The sequence below is a fragment of the Ovis aries genome, chromosome 10 (assembly GCF_016772045.2).
Source record: "Ovis aries strain OAR_USU_Benz2616 breed Rambouillet chromosome 10, ARS-UI_Ramb_v3.0, whole genome shotgun sequence".
Taxonomy (NCBI): Eukaryota; Metazoa; Chordata; class Mammalia; order Artiodactyla; family Bovidae; genus Ovis; species Ovis aries.
Genome location: NC_056063.1, coordinates 48,145,598 through 48,172,069, shown reverse-complemented (window position 1 = coordinate 48,172,069; position 26,472 = coordinate 48,145,598). Strand labels below are relative to the sequence as shown.

General features: G+C 39.5%; 1 protein-coding gene, 1 non-coding gene and 1 pseudogene across 5 annotated transcripts in view; 2 read left to right on the top strand and 1 right to left on the bottom strand.

The window, feature by feature from the left end:
* PIBF1 (progesterone immunomodulatory binding factor 1) overlaps window positions 1-26,472 on the bottom strand; it is a 228,876-nt gene that overhangs the window by 198,315 nt on the left and 4,089 nt on the right. For 3 of the 4 annotated variants that reach the window (XM_004012184.6, XM_042254938.2, XM_042254939.2), the window contains exons 3-5: window positions 14,034-14,134; window positions 8,817-9,015; window positions 3,453-3,572 (exon numbers count right to left, since the gene is read on the bottom strand). In XM_004012184.6, coding sequence (XP_004012233.3) covers window positions 3,453-3,572; window positions 8,817-9,015; window positions 14,034-14,134 — 420 coding nt within the window. The remainder of the gene's footprint in view (window positions 1-3,452; window positions 3,573-8,816; window positions 9,016-14,033; window positions 14,135-26,472) is intronic. The other variant, XM_042254940.2, reaches the window with a different exon arrangement.
* Window positions 823-895, top strand: TRNAG-UCC (transfer RNA glycine (anticodon UCC)). The gene has a single exon. It is a non-coding gene; the product is annotated as a tRNA-Gly (tRNA).
* LOC101123386 (la-related protein 7-like) lies at window positions 24,328-26,388 on the top strand (annotated as a pseudogene).

Here is a 26,472-nt window from a genome sequence, read left to right as displayed (position 1 = left end):
ATTACTGGTGGATGGACAGATTAAGGTAAGTATAAATTATCAGGCAGAAATTAGGTGTTCCCTGTAAATTTTTTTCTAGCTATCTATAGCTTGAAAACTTTCATAATAAAACAGAAAAAAATTATACTCTCTAGGGATGCTAATCAATTTTGAATGTGCTAATTTGGGGATCATAAGCTATGAGATGTATAAAAGAAAACACATTGGTTATAATATTTACTTGTCTTCTGAGATGGTCCTCCAATTTGCCTTACTGGTAACAGTATTCTACCCCTCAAAAACTTTGCTGTCTGTAAATTTGATAGTTTACTTTGTGCTTCCTTTCTAATATGTTTACTGTTTGTTTCCCTGCCCTCCTTTTAAAATATAATTTTCACAAGGCTGGAGATCTTTGTTTTATTCACTGAGGTACCCCACATACCTATAACAATGCTTGGCACATAACAGATGTATAGTGAATATTTATTCACTGAATTTTATTCTCATAATAATGACCATGTAAATGAGGGAAGAGTTACATATTCTCATCTGTATTTTTATCATGGGAACTGAAGGGAAGGGTAGAGAAGACTAAGTCCTTTATCCAAGATCATCACACCATCATCAAACTGCAGAGATGAAACTTAAACTAGTATCTCTGAATTCCCCAAATATCAAAGCAGTAAATAATTTAACAAACCACCTCAAAAAATAAACCTCCACAAAATAGTGTCAAACAAAATTTCTTTTAACATTAAATATTAACATTGATTCACTATACCCTTATAAAAAAAAGGTCCTTGCTGGTTTGACTTTTCATTTAAAATATTCAGTCTAGGGACTTCCTTGGTGGTTCAATGGTTAAGGCTCTGCACTTCCACTGCAGAGGGCTCAGGTTCGATTCCTGGTCAGGAAACTAAATCCCACTAAGATCCTACATGGCATAGCCAAAAAATAAATAAAAAATATAAATAAAATAAAAATATTCATTCTATGTTTTCTTTGTGTTGCGTAAGCTGGGTAAGGCCCTTCACAGAGCAGAAAATCTAACTTTAAGGGTGGTTTCAATACAAAAGTAATTCCATTATGTTTAAACCATATTCTCTGAGTTTCTAAGACCTTTTATTATAGAGATAAGGCATTAACTGCTTTTTCCTGAATGTGATTCAATTTTCTCTTTATAGTATGAAATTCAGAAAGAGTTTTAAGACATAGGATTATATTTTTAGCTGAAAGGTGGTAAAACTTTAAGAAGCAAACTTATAGATGGAAAGGTTCAGTGATGGTTAATTTTTTATGTCAACTTGGTTAGACCATGGTACCCAAATATTTTGTCAAACATTATATTAGATGTTTCTGTGAAGACATTTTTTAAGCTGAGATTAACATTTAAACCAGTAGACTTTGAGGACAGCAGTTTACCTCCCATATGGGCCTCATCCAATCAGTTAAGGCCTTAGTAAAACTGAGACTGAATAAGAAGGAATTTTGTCAGCAGACAGTCTTTGGACTCAAACTGCAACCTTCTCTTGAATTTCCAGGCTGCCTGCTTACGCTGTTAAGATTTTGGACTCGCCAAGCCTCTACAGGGGCTTCCCAGGTGGCGCTAGTGGTAAGAACCCACCTGCCAATGCAGGAGATGTAAAAGACGTAGGTTTGATCCCTGGGTTCTAGAAGATCCCCTGGAGGAGGGCGTGGCAACCAACTCCAGTACCCTTGCCTGGAGAATCCCATGGACATAGGAGCCTGGTGGGCTGCAGTCCATAGGGGTGCAGAGTTGGACACGACTGAAGCGATTTAGCATACACGCACATAAGTTTGCACATAGTCTGCTACAACTATGTGAGCAAATTTCTTAAAATATATCTCTATCTATAAACATTTATTTATCCTGTTGGTTTTGTTTTTTCGGGAGAACCTGAACATGTTCACAAACAAAACTGCTTCTGTGTTTAAGAATTATCAGTGTACTAAAAACACTCAGGGACCCTATGAATGAAACCAGTGTTAATCATCTATGCTTTCATGTCAATAAAACACTAAAGGTATTAGTAAGGTTGAAACAAACTAAAATCTGGGATATAATGCCATTACTGACCCTTGAGAGTAGAGAGACTTGCTTTACCATACAGTAAAAATATGATAATTTTAGAGATTCAGGACTCTTTTTTGGGGGGGTCGAAGAGTCCTTTGTTCAGGAGAAATCACTTGTAGAATCCCCAAATGTCAAAAGTGATTTAAAACAGAGGTGGTTTGATAGAAACGAGGCTAGAAAGCTCTTCCAGACTCCCTCTGAAATACAAGAAGTCCTTGATGGATGCTGAGGTACCATAAAGTGTGGCAGAACCAAGTCTGAAAACGCGTCTGCCTTGTCCCTGACAAACCCTGTGCCACCGCCGCCACCACCACCCTGGCCATTTAACAGAGACAAGGGAAAGTAAATGACTTGCTCAAGGCTGCAAAATTAGTTAGAAGACAAACGGAGGCCTTAGAACTTTGTCCTTTATTATTGTGACTCTGGATGCAAATTTTTTTTTTAAATTAAGAGCTATCTTTCTAAATGTGCACAACAATGTGGTAGGTTAGCAGCAGAAAAAAACCGCCACACTGTGTGGCATCGCTCCTGATGACTTCAGTGCTCCTACCAGAAGAAGGAAGCTGAGCCTTCATTTGCCTGCAACAGTGGCTCTATACTAACAACAGAAGTAGATTCCATCCAGCACTAATAGTGCTACAAATCAGAGCATCAAAATCTAAATTAAATCACAATACTTTATTTCTGGAAAGTAGGTCTTTGGTAAAAGTTGCCCTTGAAGTAGGACACAAAATAGCTATTTATATGCAACTTTACTAAAAATCACATTTTTACTTTGAAACACAAGTGTGGGCACTTCAATGGAATGAATGGAAAAATAAGATTATTTTCTCCATTTGACAGAGCAGGAAACACTGAATGACTTGTTCAAGGTCACACAAAAAATGAGTGTCAAGATCTCATCTAAGATATAACTCCACCTTACTAGAATTTGAACTCTGGAAGGGCAGACACTTGTATTCACCCCTGTCAGCACCTGGCATGGCATCAGGCCTCACAGGGATGGATGCTATTATCAGAGCACGTGCTCTGAACAGGTATTAGGGGAAGTAACTGTATTAAGAGACTAAATGACTAATAAATGGACCAGCTCCCTTTCGTATCATCCACAGGGTGGATCTGTAATGAAGAACTCAGAATGAAATGAATTACAAGAACAAAACACTCAGCTGGGGATTATAGGTCAGTATCATGGATGTACCCTATCAGTCTTTAAGATGGCTATTTGCAGTCTCATCTCCTTCCCACTACTTATGAAGAATCACAGCAGTCAGCATGGTCAAGTCCCATTTTTCTATCACTGACTTTTATATTCCTTATCACAAATCTTAAGACCTCCTTGGAGTCTCTTACCACCAGGGATCAAAATTAGACAAACCTCAGTCAGTTGTTTCAGTTGACCTTTGTTTGCACTTAATTCTTCTGCCAGGTCATTCTTTTTCACTTGTAGTTCAGAGATTTCCCTTCTCAATGGATTCACTAGTTCATAGAACCGAATCTTTAAAAAAAAAAAAAAATCAACAAACAGTCGTGCAACACAAATTACAATTAAAATTTGCTAATTAATAGTACTCTCAATTATCAGTAGTATAAATAAAAGTATTAAGGTAATAAAGAAAAGTGTTAAGGGGTTTCAGATTATGTGCCTATACACTAAATTTTGTTTGCTCAAAACTAAAACAAGGTGGTCTTTAATTGGCCCTGACTTCTCCACTAATACTTTGAGTTCAATTTAGTCCCTTTAAGGCCCAGATTATCTGTAAGTCCCCGGCCCTGACACAGTCTCTCTTTCCTCTCTTCTATCAATACTTCACTTCCTCCTTACTTCTCACCTACTACTATAGCTAATTCTACACTATCAGCTTATTTCCTGAACATATCAAGTGTTCAGAAGTTTTGCTCTTGCTATTTCCTCTGAAAGGAAAGCAAGCTTTTCCCCATATGTAAATATATGGCTCATGCTTTCACTCCCTTCAGGCCTCTGATCAGATATGACCTTATCAGTAAAACCTTCCCTGACTCCCCTGAGATTATATATATATATATATATATATATATATATATATATATATATATATTTGGCCAGGCTACACTGTTTGAGGGATTTTAGTTCCTCAGTCAGGGACTGAACCCAGGCCTGTGGCAGTGAGAGCATGGAGTCCTAACACTAGACTGCAGGGAATTCCCTTGCCTGACCTGATTTAATACAGCACCTTCAGTGACAGCAGTTCCTATTTTCACTCTGCTCTTTTCTCCATACCATTTACGACAAACATGCTACTTGGTTTAGTTTGCCGTGTGTGTTGCTCCACAGGAATGTAATCTCTGGGAAGACAGGAAGATTTGTGTCGTCTGTGCACTGCTCTGTCCCCAGTGCCTAAATATATATATGAAAAGCCTTGGAGAAGGAAATGGCAACCCACTCGGGTATTCTTGCCTAGAGAATCCCATGGAGAGAGGAGCCCTGTGGGCTATAGTCCACGGGGTTGCAGAGTCAGAAATGACTTAGCAACTAAACCACTACTACCATCCTAGGCGCGGGGTGAAGCTCTACTTATACTACCAATGCCGTGTAAGGGATAAATAATCAGGAGGTATCCTTCATGTCACTACTCCCAATCAGTTCAAATTTCTGTTTCCACTCTCAGTTCTCTCCCTAACTTAGTAAAGTGTTCCATCTGACAAGTTTCTACAAAACTAAGCTATCCGCAAGTAAGGAGAAGGCAAGTAGTGACTAATTATTGTATAGTCATACAATCTGAAACTCCTTAATGTACTGCTGTATTGTAGGAGTGCCACATTTGGTAAGAGGCCAGTACTAAAGCTAGCACTTAACACAATAAATCTGTGTATAATTAACTAATTAGGACAATACTATCTGAAAACAAAAGATAAGACAAAGAACACCAGAGAACAAAAACATGTATGACTGCCACTAATGGAATACTTTCCAGCTATGCTGAATAAAGAGCCTCAATGACAGCAGTTGAGATACATCATTGGTTCTGGACAGTACTGGAGGCAGAAAAATTTATGCTTGAGCTATCTAAATAAAAAGCTGGATGAACAAAACAGTACTCCATTTTATAGGAAATTATTAATCTAGAAACCTTATCCAGTGAGAACCAAGAGAGGCAATCACCACTCCAGCAAAAAGAAAAGATAATATTTATTATGTGTTTACTAAGTTCTGAGCACTGTTAAGCTTTCTACGTACATATTCACAGCTAATCGTCACAATTACCTCAACAGAAAAGTGCTGTTAATTTATTATTATTTTTTTACGTGAAGTAGTTGATTTATAACATTCTGTTAGTTTCAGGTGTACAGTAAGATGATTCAGTTATACACACACACACACACATATATATATATATACTCTTTCTCAGATTCTTTTTCATCATAGATTATTATAAGATATTGAATAAAGACACTGTTATTATTATTAAGCCTTTTGCAGATGAAAAATTTCAGGCATCTTAGGGTGAAATGAATTCTGTGTATCACAAACTTGCAATATGTGTGGGATGTGTGTTCTTGGGACTTGTAGGCCACTGCTGCCACTCTGAGACACTTTTAGGAAATCCACGAGATCAAAACTATTTGCCTAGTTCAGTTCAGTCGTGTCCGACTCCTTGCGACCCCATGAACCGCAGCACGCGAGACATTCCTGTCCATCACCAACTCCTGGAGTCCACCCAAACCCATGTCCATTGAGTTGGTGATGCCATCCAACCATCTGATCCTGTCGTCCCCTTCTCCTCCTGACCTCCATCTTTCCCAGCATCACAGTCTTTTCAAATGAGTCAGCTCTTTGCATCAGTTGGACAAAGTACTGGAGCTTCAGCTTCAACATCAGGCCTTCCAATGAACAGCCAGGACTGATCTCCGTTAGGATGGACTGGTTGGATCTCCTTGCAGTCCAAGGGACTCTCAAGAAACTTCTCCAATGACATAGTTCAAAAGCATCAATTCTTTGGTGCTCAGCTTTCTTCACAGTCCAACTCACATCCATACATGACCACTGGAAAAACCATAGCCTTGACTAGACAGATCTTTGTTGGCAAAGTAATGTCTCTGCTTTTTAATATGCTATCTAGGTTGGTCATAACTTTCCTTCCAAAGAGTAAGGGTCTTTTAATTTCATGGCTGCAGTCACCATCTGCAGTGATTTTGGAGCCCCTCAAAATAAAGACTGCCACTGTTTCCACTGTTTCCCCATCTATTTCCCATGAAATGATGAGACCAGATGCCATGATCTTAGTTTTCTCAATGTTGAGCTTTAAGCCAACTTTTTCACTCTCCTCTTTCACTTTCATCAAGAGGCTTTTTAGTTCCTCTTCACTTTCTGCCATAAGGGTGTTGTCATCTGTATATCTGAGGATACTGTTATTTCTCCCTGCGATCTTCATTCCAGCTTGTGCTTCATCCAGCCCAGCGTTTCTCATGATGTACTCTGCGTATAAGTTAAATAGCAGGGTGACAATATACAGCCTTGATGTACTCCTTTTCCTATCTGGAACCAGTCTGTTGTTCCATGTCCAGTTTTAATTGTTGCTTCCTGACCTGCATACAGGTTTCTCAAGAGATAGGTCAGATGGTCTGGTATTTCCATCTCTTTCAGAATTTTTCACAGTTTATTGTGATCTACACAGTCAAAGGCTTTGGCATAGTCAATAAAGCAGAAATAGATGTTTTTCTGTAATTATCTTGCTTTTCCTACGATCCAGTGAATGTTGGCAATTTGATTTCTGGTTCCTCTGTCTTTTCGAAAACCAGCTTGAACATCTGGAAGTTCACGATACACGTATTGCTGAAGCCTGGCTTGGAGAATTTTGAACATTACTTTACTAGCGTGTGAGATGAGTGCAATTGTGTGGTAGTCTGAACATTCTTTGGCATTGTCTTTCTTTGGGATTGGAATGAAAACTGACCTTTTCCAGTCCTGTGGCCACTGCTGAGTTTTCCAAATTTGCTGGCATACTGAATGCAGCACTTTCACAGCATCATCTTCAGGATTAGAAGTAGCTCAACTGGAATTTCATCACCTCCACTAGCTCTGTTTGTAGTGATGCTTCCTAAGGCCCATTTGACTTCACATTCCAGGATGTCTGGCTCTAGCTGAGTGATCACACTATTGTGATTATCTGGGTCATGAAGATCTTTTTTTGTACAGTACTTTGTGTATACTTGCCACCTCTTCGTAATATCTTCTACTTCTGTTAGGTCCATACCATTTCTGTCCTTTATTGAGCCCATCTTTGCATGAAATGTTCCCTTGGTATCTGTAATTTTCCTGAAGAGATCTCTAGTCTTTCCCATTCTATTGTTTTCCTCTATTTCTTTGCATTGATCGCTGAGCAAGGCTTTTTTAATCTCTCCTTGCCATTCTTTGGAACTCGCATTCAGATGGGAATATCTTTCCTTTTCTCCGTTGCTTTTCGCTTCTCTTCTTTTCTCAGCTATTTGTAAGCCTCCTCAGACAGCCATTTTGCTTTTTTGCATTTCTTTTCCGTGGGGATGGTCTTGATCCCTGTCTTCTGTACAATTTAATGAACCTCCGTCTATAGTACATCAGGCACTCTATCAGATCTAGTCCCTTTAATCTATTTCTCACTTCCATTGTAAAATCAAAAGGGATCTGATTTAAGTCATACCTGAATGGTCTAGTGGTTTTGCCTACTTTCTTCAATTTCAGTCTGAATTTGGCAATAAGGAGTTCATGATCTGAGCCACAGTTAGCTCCTGGTCTTTTTTTTGCTGACTGTATAGAGCTTCTCCATCTTTGGCTGCAAAGAATATAATCAATCTGATTTTGGTGTTGACCATCTGGTGATGTCCATGTGTAGAGTCTTCTCTTGTGTTGTTGGAAGAGGGTGTTTGCTATGACCGGTGCATTTTCTTGGCAAAACTCTATTAGCCTTTGCCCTGCTTCATTCTGTACCCCAACGCCAAATTATATGATTATCTCAATGCAAATAAATGTTAAATCAAAAACAATTCTTAGAAAAATTGTGAATATATTATACACTTGTTTTTATGACCCACGCTCTTTCAGACTCTGGCTGGTTTGACAAAACACCAGAAAGATTGACTCCTGACACAGCTAAACCATAATCTAAAACTGTCTACAATTTTCATTTCTCAAATACTAGTGTTTTTTTTTCCCTAGAAGTTATTTCAGTTGCAAAATTCTAAGTAGATACATTTACAGTACTAATTAATCCATTATTAACAGACACAGTTCACAGAAACAAAAGCTCAATAATTTTTAGAGTGTCAATGATACTGATACTAAAAATATGAGACCACTGCCATAGATCAATCCCATGTACATACCCATGTACCCAACACCACAGTTTAGAACTTGACCTACATAGATCCATAAGCATCTCCCTCAAGCTATCCCTTCATAATCACACCACTCTCCTCTCCTCTGCTGTCCCTAACCCCTGGCAACCATTGTCATCTCTATAAACATTACAAACCACCAGAGTTCATGATAAAATAATTCATTTCTATGGATCTTCCAGCCATTAACCCCATTTATTTGCTTGACTTCAGAGCTCAGTGGTAAATACACTTTAAAATTTGGTCATCTGAGCACCATTTCACTACCTTCAGATCAGAGACATAAATTAATGTATCACTTGGGTACTTGAAAAGTTATGGCTATTACGGAAATGGCAAATTTTAGTCTGAAAACACAGTTTTTTTGTTTTTTATGATACAAGACACTTACTGATACATATTCAGGAATAGAAAGCTGATCTTCAGGAAAACTTTTTAGCTTCATATATTGCTCTTCTGTCAACTCAAAGTCACGCAGGTTTCGACGAATATCTCCAGCTTTCTCTCTTAGCTGAAGATTTGTCTCTTCTAGTTGTTTCTGTCTCAGTAAAATCGTTTCCATTTCTTGTTTCATTAGTTCTTGATATTTTCTACAATATCACAGAATGTATGGTAAGGTTAAAAAAATCACGGAGACATAATTTCTCAAAGTTCCTATTTTACAGTAACATCAAATTAAATGAGAAACAGCAATATTTTTGGCTCCAGCTAAATGCTTACTTAACCAGTTAAACACGAAATGACAAAGTTATACTAATTACTAAGTGTGCAGCAAAAAAATTATTAAATAGAAAATGTTAATAACTTTTAAAATTCAAATTATAAAATTATACATTTCCTCTGCTTAAGGTGTAAATCTGATATATCTGCTTTAGACCCTACTCACTGAAGTAATTTTCATTGTCTTTATCCAGGTAATTTAAGATGGTAACACAGAACCACCATAATGTCAATACAGACAATGAGGTAATGAAAACAGTAATTGTCACCTTTCTCAAGGAATACATGTAGTAGACATGGTTAATTGCCTACTGGAAAATTTTGAGCAGTAAGGGACCATATGAATCCCCCCCATCATTGTACCCCATCAACATACAAACACAATTTGTCCTATTTTAAAACAAATGAACAAAAAAGCCCCCACAATGTTTGACCCCATTTCACTGCCCATTGTGTTCTCAACAGTTTTCTATATGCACTCTCTCCATCGCCTTTCCTCTTAAACAAAGGCTAATAAGGTTTTCATGCTTCCAGCAAAATTTCCAGGTAACTGAAGTATCCAGATTGTTAATAATCAATTCTCATTTCTTTTTATCTCTATCAATAGCACTCGAGACATCTGCCCTCTCCTTTTTTCATCTGGTTTCCCAGATACCGTATTATTTTCCTCTTCATTTTTCTCCTGTTTTATTGGCGACACTTATCCAGTCTTTTTATCTTGTTTATCTTATGTTGGGATTACTTGGTCCTCTCCTCTTGTCTATGTTCACTCCCTTGGGGAATTCATCCAGTCTTGTGAATTAAATACTGTCTGTATCCTAATGGCTCCTAGATTTATCTCTCTAGATCAGACTTCTCATATATATCCACATGGATGTCTAATACAATAACTCTAACCTAATGTTCCAAATTAAACTCCTGCTCTTCACTCACAAACCTATTCCATTATGTTTTCACCATCTTAGTTGACAGCAATTCCATCCTTTGATTTATTCAGGCCAAGGATTGGTACAATCCTTGATTCCTCTTTCTCTCCTAAACCCCACACTGAATCCATTAGGATATCCTACCAGCTTTACTTTTAAAATATATTCAGAATCCAACCTCTTTTTACCACTATCAAGAGGATTACAGCAATAGTCTCCTAACTGCCCTCCGTACTTCATTTAATTTGATCACTGTCTAAAGAACTAGAATAGAAGCCCTATCACCCAGTAGAGTGGTTTTCAAAGCGTTACCCACAAGCCAGTAGCAGCACTCACATCATCTGGGAAATTGGAAGAAACGCAAATTCTCAGGGCCCAACCCAAGTCAGAAACCCAGAGTGTGCCCAACGGTCTTTTCCCACAAGCCCTCCAGGTGGCTCTGATGCATGGTCAAATTTGAGAACCACACTCATCTAATGTGATAGTGGCTGATAACTGGTCAGATAATTTTTCAACATATCAGTTAAATAGTAAAATCTCATAAACGGAAAAGATGCCTCCTTTTACATTTACCTCTAATTAAAATATAGAAATAAACATTCATCTGAAACATTTTGCCCTCAGGGTCTAGATTTTTTGTCATGTTGGAGATGTGCCTTGTTTTTCTGTAAATCATTTCTCACAATTTCCAAGTTCAATTTCTTTACAATGGCAGGAAACCTTTTAAAAAGATACTTGAGAAAAAAATCTGAGCATATTTTTTATAGATTTGATTTATGCCCCAATGTCTAAACATCTCTTGCTTACACTTATTTCATGATCTTTTAGTCACTCACTTTTATTGAATCATTCCAAAGAATTCATTATAATTTGCAAATAAATGTATATGCCTTTGTATTCATTTTAAAATATAATTTTAATTAAGTTATAGAAGTATAGTAAGCACAGTTAGCATAGGTATATTTGAGAAAAATATAAGGAACTTTGGATAAGCACACAACTGAGCTGGAGAAAGTAGGCAGGCAAACAGAAGGTACTTCAGCCCAAAAGAATCCAAAGGACCACAGAATATATCAATACTTTCTATAAAGCAAATGAAGAAAGGTTAAGACAGCTGGTTCAGTACAGTTCAGTCACTCAGTCGTGTCCAACTCTTTGCAACCCCATGGACTGCAGCACACCAGGCTTCCCTGTCCGTCACCAACTCCAGGAACTTGATCCAAACTGATGTCCATCGAGTTGGTAATGCCATCCAACCATCTCATCCTGTCATCCCCTTCTACTCCTGCCTTCAATGTTTCCCAGCATCAGGGTCCTTGCCAATGAATCACTTCTTTGCATCAAGTGGCCAAAGTATTGGAGTTTCAGTTTCAGCATTAGCTCTTCCAATGAATATTCAGGACTGATTTCCTTCAGGATGGACTGGTTGGATCTCCTTACAGTCCAAGGGACTCTCAAGAGTCTTCTCCAACACCACAGTTCAAAAGCATCCATTCTTTGGCACTCAGCTTTCTTTATAGTCCAACTCTCATATCCATACATGACTACTGGAAAAACCATAGCTTTGTCTAGAAGGACGTTTGTCGGCAAAGTAATGTCTCTGCTTTTTAATATTCTGTCTAGGTTGGTCACAGCTTCTCTTCCAAGGAGCAAGTGTCTTTTAATTTCATGGTTGCAGTCACTGTCCACAGTGATTTTAGAGCCCAAGAAAATAGAGTCTCTCACTGTTTCCATTGTTTGCTCATAGGACCGAATGCCATGATCTTAGTGTTCTGAATCTTGAGTTTTAAGCCAGCTTTTTCACTCTCTTCTTTCACTTGCATCAAGAGGCTCTTCAGTTCCTCTTTCTCCCATGAGGGTGGTGTCATCTGCATATTTGAGGTTATTGATATTTCTCCCGGCAATCTTGATTCCTGCTTGTGCTTCACCCAGCCCAGCACTTCTCATGACGTACTCTGCATATAAATTAAATAAGCAGGATGACAATATACAGCCTTGACGTACTTCTTTTCCTATTTGGAACCAGTCTGTTGTTCCATGTCCAGTTCTAACTGTTGCTTCCTGACCTGCATACAGGTTTCTCAAGAGGCAGGTCAGGTAGTCTGGTATTCCCATCTCTTTCAGAATTTTCCACAGTTTCTTGTGATCCACAGTCAAAGGCTTTGGCATAGTCAATAAAGCAGATGTTTTTTTCTGGAACTCTCTTGCTTTTTCCATGATCCAGCAGATGTTGGCAATTTGATCTCTGGTTCCTCTGCCTTTTCTAAAACCAGCTTGAACATCTGGAAGTTCACAGTTCACATACTACTGAAGCCTGGCTTGGAGAATTTTGAGCATTATTTTGCTAGCAAGTGAGATGAGTGCAATTGTGTGGTAGTTTGACATTCTTTGGCATTGCCCTTCTTTGGGACTAGAATGAAAACTGACCTTTTCCAGTCCTGTGGCCACTGCTGTGTTGCCTAAATTTGCTGGTATATTGAGTGCAGCATTTCAAAAGCATCATCTTTTAGGATTTGAAATAGTTCAACTGGAGTTCCATCACCTCCACTAGCTTTGTTCGTAGTGATGCTTCCTAAGGCCCACTTGACTTTGCATTCCAGGATGTTTGGCTTTAGGTGAGTGATCACACCATCGTGATTATCTGGGGAAGATATTTTTGTATAGTTCTGTTTATTCTTGCCACCTCTTCTTAATATAATCTGCTTCTGTTAGGTCCATACCATTTCTGTCCTTTATTGAGCCCATCTTTGCATGAAGTGTTCCCTTGGTATCTGTAATTTTCTTGAAGAGATCTCTAGTCTTTCCCATTATGTTGTTTTCCTCTATTTCTTTGCATTGATCACTGAGGAACGCTTTCTTATCTTTCCTTGCTATTCTTTGGAACTCTCCATTCAAATGGGTATATCTTTCCTTTTACCCTCTGCCTTCAATTTCTCTTCTAGAGTTCAAAATGCAGTTCTTGGGTGCATTCTCAAAAATGACAGAATGATCTGTTTGTTTCCAAGGCAAACCATTCAATATCACAGTAACCCAAGTCTATGCCCCAACCAGTAATGCTGAAGAAGCTGAATGGTTCTTTTAACGCCTACAAGACTTTCTAGAACTAACACCCAAAAAAGATGTCCTCTTCATTATAGGGACCTGGAATGCAAAAGGAGGAAATCAAGAGATATCTGGAGTTAACAGGCAAGTTTAGCCTTGGAGTACAAAATGAAGCAGGGCAAAGGTTACCAGAGTTTTGCCAAGAGAATGCACTGGTCATAGCAAACAGCCTCTTCCAACAACGCAAGAGAAGACTCTATACTTGGACATCACCAGAGGGTCAATACCAAAATCAGATTGATTATATTCTTTGCAGTCAAAGATGGAGAAGATCTATACAGTCAGCAAAAACAAGACCAGGAGCTGACTGTGGCTCAGATCATGAACTCCTTATTGCCAAATTCAGACATAAATTGAAGAAAGTGGGAAAACCACTAGACCATTCAGCTATGACCTAAATCAAATCCCTTATGATTATACAGGGAAAGTGACAAATAGATTCAAGGGACTAGATCTGATAGAGTGCCTAAAGAACTATGGACAGAGGTTCATGACATTGTACAGGAGGCAGTGATCAAGACCATCCCTAAGAAGAGGAAATTCAAAAAGGCAAAAGGGTTATCTGAGGAGGTCTTACAAACAGCTGAGAAAAAAAGATAGGAAGTTAAGTGGTGAAAAGTTTAGAGTGCTTCCATTTTCATGTATGGTTCAGTTAAATCTGTAATATGTATTGAATGAATATCAAATTCTGGCTTTTTGTATTTTTGTGTATTATATCAAGTAGTTTTTTCTTAGTCTGGATGCAAAAATGATTACTGTCTTTAAGATTTCTCTATTTTAGCTTAGAATCACATGCACAAATAGGTAATGACATTATTTTTAACGGCTAAATAGATATTATTGCTTTTTAAAACTTTTACCTGGCATCTTTTTGTTGGAAAGTCAATTGGTTGTCTAATCTCAGGGCTAGTACCTGCTTCTGGTGAAGTGCATCATTAAGTTTCTCCTCCAATTCTTCAATCTTAATCAAGAGAAAAAGGTAAATAACAAGGTCAATTTGCAAATATAATAAAACCTTCTGTTTGTTCATACAAATGGTTATTAAACTATGCTCTGAATCTGCTGCCTCATAAATCATTTTTTACCAGGCTGTCACTGGGTTTTTCCCTTAATCTAATCTCACTGAGGCCAGGGCCGGCGGCCGGGAGGAGCAACCAGAGGAGCGGTGGCTGCGCAGGCACAGGAGGGCCTAGAGGAGCTATCCCAAGTTGAAGGGCAGGAAGGGCAGCGGTAAGGAGATACCCCTCATCCAAGGTAAGGAGCAGCGGCTGTGCTTTGCTGGAGCAGCCGTGAAGAGATACCCCACGCCCAAGGTAAGAGATACCCCACGCCCAAGTAAGATGGTAGGTGTTGCAAGAGGGCATAAGAGGGCAGACACACTGAAACCATACTCACAGAAAACTAGTCAATCTAATCACACTAGGACCACAGCCTTGTCTAACTCAATGAAACCAAGCCATGCCTGTGGGGCAACCCAAGACGGGCGGGTCATGGTGGAGACGTCTGACAGAATATGGTTCACTGGAGAAGGGAATGGCAAGCCACTTCAGTATTCTTGCCTTGAGAACCCCATGAACAGTAGGAAAAGGCAAAATGATACGATACCAAAAGAGGAACTCCCCAGGTCGGTAGGTGCCCAATATGCTACTGCAGATCAGTGGAGAAATAACTCTAGAAAGAATGATGGGATGGAGCCAAAGCGAAACAATACCCAGTTGTGGATGTGACTGGTGATAGAAGCAAGATCCGATGCTGTAAAGAGCACTATTGCATAGGAACCTGGAATGTCAGGTCCATGAATCAAGGCAAATTGGAAGTGGTCAAACAAGAGATGACAAGGGTGAACGTTGACATTCTAGGAATCAGCGAACTAAAATGCACTAGAATGGGTGAATTTAACTCAGATGACCATTAAATCTACTACTGCAGGCAGGAATCCCTCAGAAGAAATGGAGTAGCCATCATGGTCAAAAAAGAGTCCGAAATGCAGTACTTGGATGCAATCTCAAAAACGACAGAATGATCTCTGTTCGTCTCCAGGGCAAACCATTCAATATCACAGTTATCCAAGTCTATGCTCCAACCAGTAATGCTGAAGAAACTGAAGTCGAATGGTTCTATGAAGACCTACGAGACCTTTTAGAACTGACACCCAAAAAACATGTCCTTTTCATTATAGGGACCTGGAATGCAAAAGTAGGAAGTCAAGAAACACCTGGAGTAACAGGCAAATTTGGCCTTGGAATGCGGAATGAAGCAGGGCAAAGACTAATAGAGTTTTGCCAAGAAAATGCACTGGTCATTAGCAAACACCCTCTTCCAACAACACAAGAGAAGACTCTACACATGGACATCACCAGATGGTCAACATCAAAATCAGATTGATTATATTCTTTGCAGGCAAAGATGGAGAAGATCTATACAGTCAATAGAAAGAAGACCAGGAGCTGACTGTGGCTCAGATCATGAACTCCTTATTACCAAATTCAGACTCAAATTGAAGAAAGTAGGGAAAACCGCTAGACCATTCAGGTATGACCTAAATCAAATCACTTATTATGATTATACAGTGGAAGTGAGAAATAGATTTAAGGGCCTAGATCTGATAGATAGAGTGCCTGATGAACTATGGAATGAGGTTCATGACATTGTACAAGAGACAGGGATCAAGACCATCCCCATGGAAAAGAAATGCAAAATAGCAAAATGGCTGTCTGGGGAGGCCTTACAAATAGCTGTGAAAAGAAGAGAACAGAAAAGCAAAGGAGAAAAGGAAAGATATAAGCATTTGAATGCACAGTTCCAAAGAAGAGCAAGGAGAGATAAGAAAGCCTTCTTCAGCGATCAATGCAAAGAAATAGAGGAAAACAACAGAATGGGAAAGACTAGAGATCTCTTCAGGATATTAGAGAGACCAAGGGAACATTTCATGCAAAGATGGGCTCGATAAAGGACAGAAATGGTATGGCCCTAACAGAAGCAGAAGATATTAAGAAGAGATGGTAAGAATACAAGAAGAACTGTACAAAAACGATCTTCACGACCCAGATAATCATGATGATGTGATCACTAGTCTAGAACCAGACATCTTGGAATGTGAAGTCAAGTGGGCCTTAGAAAGCATCAGTATGAACAAAGCTAGTGGAGGTGATGGAATTCCAGTGGAGCTGTTTCAAATCCTGAAGATGATGCTGTAAAAGTGCTGCATTCAACATGCCAGCAAATTTGAAAACTCAGCAGCGGCCACAGGACTGGAAAAGGTCAGTTTTCGTTCCAATTCCAAAGAAAGGCAATGACAAAGAATGCCCAAACTACTGCAGAATTGCACTCATCTCACATGCTAGTAAAGTAATGCTCAAAATTCTCCAAGCCAGGCTTCAGTAATACGTGAACCGTGAACTCCCTGATGTTCAAGCTGGGTTTAGAAAAGGCAGAGGAACCAGAGATCAAATTGCCAACATCCGCTGGATCATGGAAAAGCAAGAGAGTTCCAGAAAAACATCTATTTCTGCTTTATTGACTATGCCAAAGCCTTTGACTGTGTGGATCATAAGAAACTGTGGAAAATTCTGAAAGAGATGGGAATACCAGACCACCTACCCTGCCTCTTGAGAAATCTGGATGCAGGTCAGGAAGCAACAGTTAGAACTGGACATGGAACAGCATACTGGTTCCAAATACAAAAAGGAGTACGTCAAGGCTGTATATTGTCACCCTGCTTATTTAATTTATATGCAGAGTACATCATGAGAAACTCTGGACTGGAAGAAACACAAGCTGGAATCAAGATTGCTGGGAGAAATATCAATAACCTCACATATGCAGATGACACCACCCTTATGGCAGAAAGTGAAGAGGAACTAAAAAGCCTCTTGATGAAAGTGAAAGAGGAGAGTGAAAAAGTTGGCTTAAAGCTCAACATTCAGAAAACGAAGATCATGGCATCCAGTCCCATCACTTCATGGGAAATAGATAGGGAAACAGTGGAAACAGTGTTAGATTTTATTATTTGGGGCTCCAAAATCACTGTAGATGGTGACTGCAGCCATGAAATTTAAAGACGCTTACTTCTTGGAAGAAAAGTTATGACCAACCTAGATAGTATATTCAAAAGCAGAGACATTACTTTGCCGACTAAGGTCCCTCTAGTCAAGGCTATGGTTTTTCCAGTGGTCATGTATGGATGTGAGAGCTGGACTGTGAAGAAGGCTGAACACTGAAGAATTGATGCTTTTGAACTGTGGTGTTGAAGAAGACTCTTGAGAGTACCTTGGACTGCAAGGAGATCCAACCAGTCCATTCTGAAGGAGATCAATCCTGGGATTTCTTTGGAAGGAATGATGCTAACGCTGAAGCTCCAGTACTTTGGCCACCTGATGCCAAGAGCTGACTCATTGGAAAAGACTCTGATGCTGGGAGAGATTGGGGGCAGGAGGAGATGGGGACGACTGAGGATGAGATGGCTGGATGGCATCACGGACTCGATGGACATGAGTCTGAGTGAACTCCGGGAGATGGTGATGGACAGGGAGGCCTGGTGTGCTGTGATTCATGGGATCACAAAGAGTCGGACATGACTGAGTGACTGAACTGAACTGAATCTCACTGAAAAACTCTTTGACAACTGGGGTTTATATGCTGGTGCCTTGCCCAGATAATTTTTTCCTGGCCAGACTCTGCATATATTGTAGATCCATATATCTGTCTGAAACATGTCTTCAACTGACTACTACATGGGTGATGCTACAAATGTCTAAAATAAACCTAGTCACCCACCTCACCTAATCTTATATTCTTTGCATCTCCTTGATTTCCAGGGCAAAAAAAATTTCAGTCACATTTGATACATCTCTCCCATTGCTTATTCTGATCAAAAATCACTGTTTTTTTATTGTTGAGTTTATTCCATAAAAAGGTGCCACAACTACACCATCCTCTTTAACATCCACTGACAAGTCTTCAGTTAGATCCCTGTCATATCTTACCTAGATTATGACAGTGGTTTCCTACTCTTTCCCCACCTTCAGTTTTGCGAATCTCCAAAACTATCTCCCTTTACCGTATCTTTTAAAAATGCTATCAAAAATGTATTTCCCCAGTGTTAAATCCTTCAGCGGATCCTCACTGTCTTCAGAATAAATTCCAAAGTTCATGGCATTCTACACTACTCTTTTTTTCGTTTTAAAGTTACTTATTATTTATTTACTTTTGGCTGCGCTGGGTCTTTGTTGCTGCATGTGGGCTTTCTCTAGTTGTGGACAGCAGGGGCTACTGTTCGCTGTGGTGTGTGGGCTTCTGACTGTGGTGGCTTCTCTTGTTGTGGAGCATGGGCTCTAGGGCGTAAAGGTCTTCAGTAGTTGGGCTCAGTAGTCCTGGCTCTTGGGGCTTAGTTGCTCCTTGGTATGTGGGATCCCGGACCAGGGACCGAACCTGTATCTCCATCATTGGCAGGTGGACTCTCATCCATTATGCCACTAGCGAAGTCCCTCTACTACTCCTTCTTGATCTGGCCCTTGCCAACCATGCCTGTTGTCACTAGCTTAAAAGAAAACTCTATTCTAGCCAAAATAAATGCTTGCCATTCCTCAAACATGTTATGCTCTCTCTTAAGTCTCCATACACTTGAGCTGACTCTTAGTCCATTTAAAAAATTCTTTACTCTCTCCCTTTCAACCCAGGCAATACTTGTTCACCATTTAAAATATGCAGGTTAACATAAGTCAATCCTTAATAAAACTTTCATATGGTTTTTGTCCCACACTATTCCAATAACAATACTTGTTCAGGTTATGAATCCCCTCCATAATGCCCAGTCCACGGTTATTTCTGCATATTTATCTTACATGATAGCATGATTTGGCAGAGTGGACCACTCCATCCTCTTTCATCTTATGTGATACTCCTCTTGGTTTCCTTCCTTAACTCACAGGACCCTCTTAAGCTTCTCAGGTTCCTATGATGGATTTTTTTCCTCTACCCTATTTCTAATGTTTGACTACCCCTTGACTTGGTTTGGGGTCCTCTACTCTCCCCAGGTAATGTCACCCAATAACAAAGCTTTATGTGGTACTTACATGCATACAACACAGGAGACCTGGGTTCGATCCCTGTCAGTAAGATCTCCTGGAGAAGGGAATGTCACCACACTCCAGTATTCTTGCCTAGAGAATCCTATGGACAGAGAGGCCTCGAAGCTGCAGTCCAAGGGGTCGCAAAGAGTCACTGAGCAACTAACACTGTCACATGCTGATGTATATTCCATACAAACACACACACACAGACACATCTACCTACCCTCAGTCATGGACTTTCCTCTAAAGTCAAAGTGACAATTTCATCTGGGAGTCTAATTGGCATTTAAAGTTTAATGTGTTCAAAACAGAACTTATATTTTACCTCCTACATTAGTTTTCTTCCAGCCTTCTATTTCTCAATAAATGGCTCCAGGAGATGAAGCCAAAAACTTGGAGTCTTACACAAGGCAATTATCTAGCACTGTCTTCCTCTTCTACCTTACCTGCTTTTAGTCTATTGCTTCAGTGACATTTTGAAAACAGAAATCAGGACATATAAGTCCAATTGCCTAAACTCTTCAAATGGCTTCTCTAACACAGAATTGAAAGCAAGGCTTAACATATCAAACTGAGGGGCCAAATCCTGCCCATGTCCTGTTCCTATATAGTCCACAAGCTAGGAACAGGTTTTACATTTATAAAGTTGTTAAAAGCCAAAAGAAAAGAAGAAGGAAGAATATGTAATACACCATATGCAAGCTGGAAAGCCTAAAATATTTACTGTCTTGCCCAGGCCTTTACAGAGAAAATTTGCTGACTTCCTATCTAAAGCAGAAAATTCCCATTGCTAAGCAATGCTGTATCACATGACCCTGAAGACAGCTTATTTAATTGTTGTTCGATGATGTCTCTCACTTAAATGTGATCTCCATAAAAAAGGGACTCTTGTCATATTCATTGCTGTATTCCCAGTCACGTCTCAATAAATGTCTTAAATCAACAAATGATGACCACATTCCTCATAATTACCATTCTGCAAATCAAGAAGACTGTTACCATAAGGAGTGAAACTTCTGCTTTTTTCAGGGTGGGAACTTTAACAGTTTCAACTGACTTCTAGATTTAAATCCCTCAACTCAGAGACAGTCAAGCTAGGGAGATACCCTCCAGCACTTCCCAGGCAATGAGGAACCCAGGGACCAGTAGTGAGAGATAAACAAAAAGAGATTTTAGCATTTAAAAACTGACAGGCTAGAAGAGTGAGGAGGAGAGGAATAAGGAAGTGGAGCAAGCAAGGAGAGTTAGACAGCAAGAAGTGTGCATAGAAGTGCACCGAACAGTCCTCTAAGATCAGGAAGCCTGGCCTCAGCAACTCCCCTTCCAGGGCTCTCAGTCAGCAAGCAGCTGAGTGGCGAATGGGAATCAATGCTTGGGAAGTATCCTGTGAATAATCTGCTTGGGTTTTTAGAGACAGAGAAATCAAAGCAACATGAGTCCTAGTAATAAACTATACCATTAGTTTTGAAAAGTATTAAAAAGCAGAGACAGCACTTTGCTGACAAAGGTCCATCTAGTCAAAGCTATGGTCTCTCCAGTAGTCACGTACGGATGTGAGAGTTGGACCATAAAGAAGGCTGAGTGCAGAAGAATTGATGCTTTTGAACTTGGTGTCGGAGAAAACTCTTAAGAGTGCCTTGGACAGCAATGAGATCAAACCAGTCAATCTTAAAGAAAATCAACACTGAATATTCACTGCATGGACGAATGCTAAAGCTCCAATACTTTGGCTACCTGATTCGAAAAGCTGACTCACTGGAAAAGACCCTGATGCTGGGAAAGAGTGAGGGCAGGAGGAGAAGCAGGTGACAGGGGATGAGATGGTTGGATGGCATCACCAATTCAATGGACATGGGTTTAAGCAAACTCTGGAAGATAGTGAAAGACAGGGAAGCCTGGCGTGCTGCAGTCCATGGGGTCACAAAGAGTTAGACACAACTGGGCAACTGAACAACATATCACTAGTAATAAGCTATAATAAACATAAGCACTATATTGTTCCCATATTGGTGTGGAGAGATGTTAGATTATACAGATTCACTTATTTCTGAACTAAGAAAGATCTTGAAGAGAGGAAAAAACTGTTACTTATCTCTCTTTCTCAGGTAACTCTGATTTTTATTAGCAGCAACATGTCCAGTTAAAAATATACACTTCCCAGCTTCCCTCTCCTGGCACCTAGGTGTAGCCATGCTATATAGTCCTAGTCAATCAAGGTCACCAGCCTGAGCTCTAGGAAAGCTCTTTAAAGAACAAATTCATTTGGCATATGCTGCATTTTTCCATCACCCTTCTCCTTATTTCTGCCTAGAACATGGACACAACAGCGGAGGCAGATCAGCCATCTGTGATTTTGAGGTGAAAAACATATGCTATTTTTACAGCCACCAGAAGACTAAAAGGAGCCTGGGTTTCTAATGATATCAATGGTAAATACCAGGTCTAAGTTGCCTATATTCAGAATTCTGTTATACCAGAGAAACAAAATCCTTATCCTGTTTAAGCTATGGTTTCCACACTTTTGTGACTGGCAACCAATGTTTTTCAAAATTCTCATACTAACAGCTGAACACTGGACAGCTGGTTCAATCTTTTTCCATAGAAGAAACACCTATAATATTCAAGACACTTGATCATTCAGGTCTACTTGAAAGCTTCTGATGACGGGAACCCCAATAACTTAAAATCAGGCCATTTAAATGTTAATAGCAACAAATTAAATTCAGCAAAAACCTACCCTCCCTGTGATTTGCAACCACTTTCATGGCACTACAGTTCATGCAGGAAAATTCATTTTTTTCAATGCTGAACATGACATTTTCACCTTCATATACAGGATGTTCAATGCATCGGTAAGCTCTAGAGAATAAATGAGTGGAGAAAAATACTATTCTTTCATCAATCCCAGACTCACATATCTTCACACTTTTCATCTCTGAAGCCAGAATACATCTTACAAACTACAGCACATAACAGTTTAATTTAGCAGTGTTTAACCTTAGTAGTACACGTAATAGTTCGTTTTATAATCCAGGTGTCCTGGATTTGACGAATTACAGATTAATTCTTCTACCTTATAATACTTCTTCCCATGCACGCATGCTAAGTCGCTTCAGTCATTTCTGACTCTTTGCAGCCCTATGGACTATAACCCGCCAGGCTCCCCTATCCATGGGGATTCTCACTTCTTCCCATATTTGACAGCAAATATATTGGCAGAAAGTGAAGAGGAACTAAAAAGCCTCTTGATGAAAGTGAAAGAGGACAGTGAAAAAGTTGGCTTAAAGCTCAACATTCAGAAAACGAAGATCATGGCATCTGGTCCCATCATTTCATGGGAAATAGATGGGAAACAGTGGAAACAGTGTCAGACTTTATTATTTTGGGCTCCAAAATCACTGCAGATGGTGATTGTAGCCATGAAATTAAAAGACCCTTACTCTTTGGAAGGAAAGTTATGACCAACCTAGACAGCATATTGAAAAGCAGAGACATTACTTTGCCAACAAAGGTCCATCTAGTCAAGGCTATGGTTTTTCCAGTGGTGATATATGGATGTGAGAGTTGGACTGTGAAGAAAGCTGAGTGCTGAAGAATTGATGCTTTTGAACTATGGTGTTGGAGAAGACTCTTGAGAGTCCCTTGGACGGTAAGGAGATCCAACCAGTCCATCCTAACGGAGATCAGTCCTGGGTGTTCATTGGAAGGACTGATGCTGAAGCTGAAACTCCAATACTTTGGCCACCTCATGCAAAGAGTTGATTCACTGGCAAAAACCCTAATGCTGGGAAGGATTGGGGGCAGGAGGAGAAGGGGACAACTGAGGATGACATGGCTGGATGGCATCACCAACTCGATGGACATGAGTTTGAGTGAACTCCAGGAGTTGGTGATGGACAGGGAGGCCTGGCATGCTGCAATTCATGGGGTCGCAGAGTCAGACACGACTGAACTGAACTGAATTGAACTGAACTGAAGCGGTCTCCAAGCAGGACAACTCTAGTGCTTGTATACAAAAAAACACAGGAATGTAGAGTAGGCAGCGATCCTGGAGACGAATCTGGAAATACACTTAAATGAAGTAGACATGTACCCTGCAGCCAGAAATTCCACTCCTGAGTATATGTGTCAATGTGCTCACTCACTCAGTCATGGCCAGCTCTTTGCAATCCCATGGACCGTAGCCTGCCAGGCTCCTCTGCCCATGGAATTTTCCAGGCAAGAATACTGGAGTGGGTTACCATTTCCTTCTCCAATATATATCTCAAATCAGGTCTGGAAGAGAAATATCTAAAGAAGGCCACACCACATGTGGTGGCAAGGGTTTGGAGGCAACCTGTGGGCCTATCACAGTGGGAGGGGGTGAATAGATGGGTAGACACCAGAACTGTGTGGCTGCTGGAAGCAAAGGACTACATGTACATGTAGCAACATGAAGGATTTTAAAAACTGCACTGAGTTGAAAGGAAAAATTATAAAAGAAATAAAATCTAAAACAAAATATGCAGTTTAGATTTATGTAAAGAAAAAAATAAGAAAAATACTAATTTCCAAGATAAATGTTTATAATAATAACTACAATTGGAGTACAACCTTTAAAAATTATGAGATGGCCCCCTGGTGATCCAGTGGTTAAGAATCCACCTGCCAATGCAGGGTACACAGGTTCGATCCCTGGTCTGGAAAGATACCACATGCTATGGGACAACTAAGCCTGTGCGCCACAACCACTGAGCCCATGCTCTGTAACACTGAAACCTGCACGCCCTAGAGCCCATGCTCTGCAACAAGGGAAGCCACCATGATGAGAAGCTCATGCGCTGCAACTAGAGAGTAGTCCCCATTAGCCACAACTAGAGAAACCATGTGAGCAGTTTAAAGATTCGGCACAGCTGAATTTATGTATTAATTTAAATTAATTAATTGATTGATTGATTTTATTTATAAATCAATAAATAACTTGAGAAATAAAAATTGTGAAACGCTATGTTGTACACTTGAAACATATAATACTATAAATCAATTATACCGCAATAAAAAAATTTTTTTTAAAGAATAAATGTTGAGAATGCAGTCTCTGGCTCTGTATTTTGGGAATTGGACAGAAAATGGAAACTGAAAGTGGAAATAAAGAAAAGGCAATGGAAGAAAGCATAGAAAAGAAAAAAGAAGTAGAAAAAAAGAAACGGTCTAGAGTTAAACAGGTGCTTGCAGATATTATGAAGCAAGTGGACTTCTGGTTTGGAGATGCAAATCTCCATAAGGATAGATTTCTTCAAGAGCAGATAGAAAAATCTAGAGATGGATATGTTGATATATCACTTCTTGTGTCATTCAACAAAATGAAAAAATTGACCGTGGATGGAAAGTTAATAGCCAGAGCACTAAAAAGTTCTGCTGTTGTAGAGCTGGATTTAGAAGGCACCAGAATCAGGAGGAAAAAGCCACTGGGTGAAAGACCAAAGGATGAGGATGAGCGGACTGTGTATGTGGAACTACTTCCCAAGGATGTTAACCACAGCTGGATTGAGAGAGTATTTGGGAAATGTAGCAATGTTGTTTATATAAGTATACTACATTATAAGTCTACTGGGGACCCAAAGGGATTTGCCTTCCTGGAATTTGAAACAAAAGAACAAGCTGCAAAAGCTATTGAGTTTCTTAATAACCCACCAGAGGAAGCACCAAGAAAACCTGGTGTAGTTCCCAAGACAGTGAAAAACAAGCCCATTCCTGCTCTCACAGTAACTGAAGAAAAGAAAAAGAAAAAGAAGAAGAAAGGCTGAACAAAGAAAGACGACAATATCCAGACCAAGGAGTCAAATATGGACGCGAGCAACGAAAGTGTCTGTTAAGAAAAGATCAAGGACCACATCTGAGAGCTCTGAAGTAGAGGTTACTGAACCCCAAAAGCAACCCACAAAGAAAAAGAAAAAACGAGAAAAAACCGAAGTATCCAGCTTACCTTTAGTCAAAGCAGGGAAGAGGAAAAGAAGCGGCTCTGAAGATGCAGACTGCCTCACTCCCAAAGCGAAGGTTACGAAAGTGTCTCAGAAAGACAACATTAAAAAAGAAGCTCCAAAAGTTTGTAAAGAAAGCAAAGAATTAGAAGTCTCTACGGAAGAGGAAAAAGGATACTGAAGATATAAAGGACGGATCCCTACTGAAAGCAAAAAGAAAGCATAAGAAAAAACATAAAGAGAGGCATAAAATGGGAGAAGAGGTTATTCCATTACGAGTACTATCAAAAACAGAATGGTTGGATTTGAAGAAAGAGTATTTAGCACTGCAAAAAGCCAGCATGGCTTCTTTAAAAAAAAAAAAAAAATCCCAGATAAAATCACAATCAGAAATGGAAACAAATGGAGTACCTACTAATTCCGGAATGAAAAATGAAAAAACAGTGAAGAGTGTGGTCCTCAGGAGAAAGTTAATGCAGCAGGACCACAGTTTGTGAGTGGTGTGATTGTGAAGATCATTAGCACCGAGCCTTTACCTGGCAGGAAACAAGTCAAGGGTACTTTGGCAGCAATCTCAGAAGTTGTTTATGTTGATTTGCTGGAAGGAGATACAGAATGCCATGCTAGATTTAAAACTCCTGAGGATGCTCAAGCAGTAGTAACTGCACATTCGGAAATTAAAAAGAAACACTGCTGGAAATTAGAGATTCTTTCTGGTGATCATGAACAGAGGTATTGGCCGAAGATTTTGGTAGATAGGCAGGCCAAACTTAATCAACCTCATGAAAAGTACCAGGTCTTACTGAGAAGTTAATCACCAAAGCTGAAAAGATTAGACTCGAAAAGACTCAACAAGCAAGTCAACACATTAGATTTTCTGAATATGACTGAAAAAAATTTTTGTTTACCTCTTCAGATTTCACTGGATACTAGAACTATACTTAGGAATATCTTTTTTTTTATGGTGGTAATGCATAATGTTTTTCTAAAACCTACATTTAATTAAATAGTTGTTCTTTAATTTGTAAATACGACTCTTCCTGGAGACAGTTACATTGTTTACCACAGTTTTTCTGTAAACCTTGCGTTTGTTGAAATTATATGACACAAATCAACCTCAAAGTGATTTAGAAAATAAATGTGTTTGAAATTATAAAAAAAAAAAAAGAACAAATGTTAAAAGATAAAGGCAAACATAAAGAGGAGGAGGAAGGGAAAGGCATTACAGGAATAAAAGAATAAACATACAAAATAAGAAGTTATCTTGC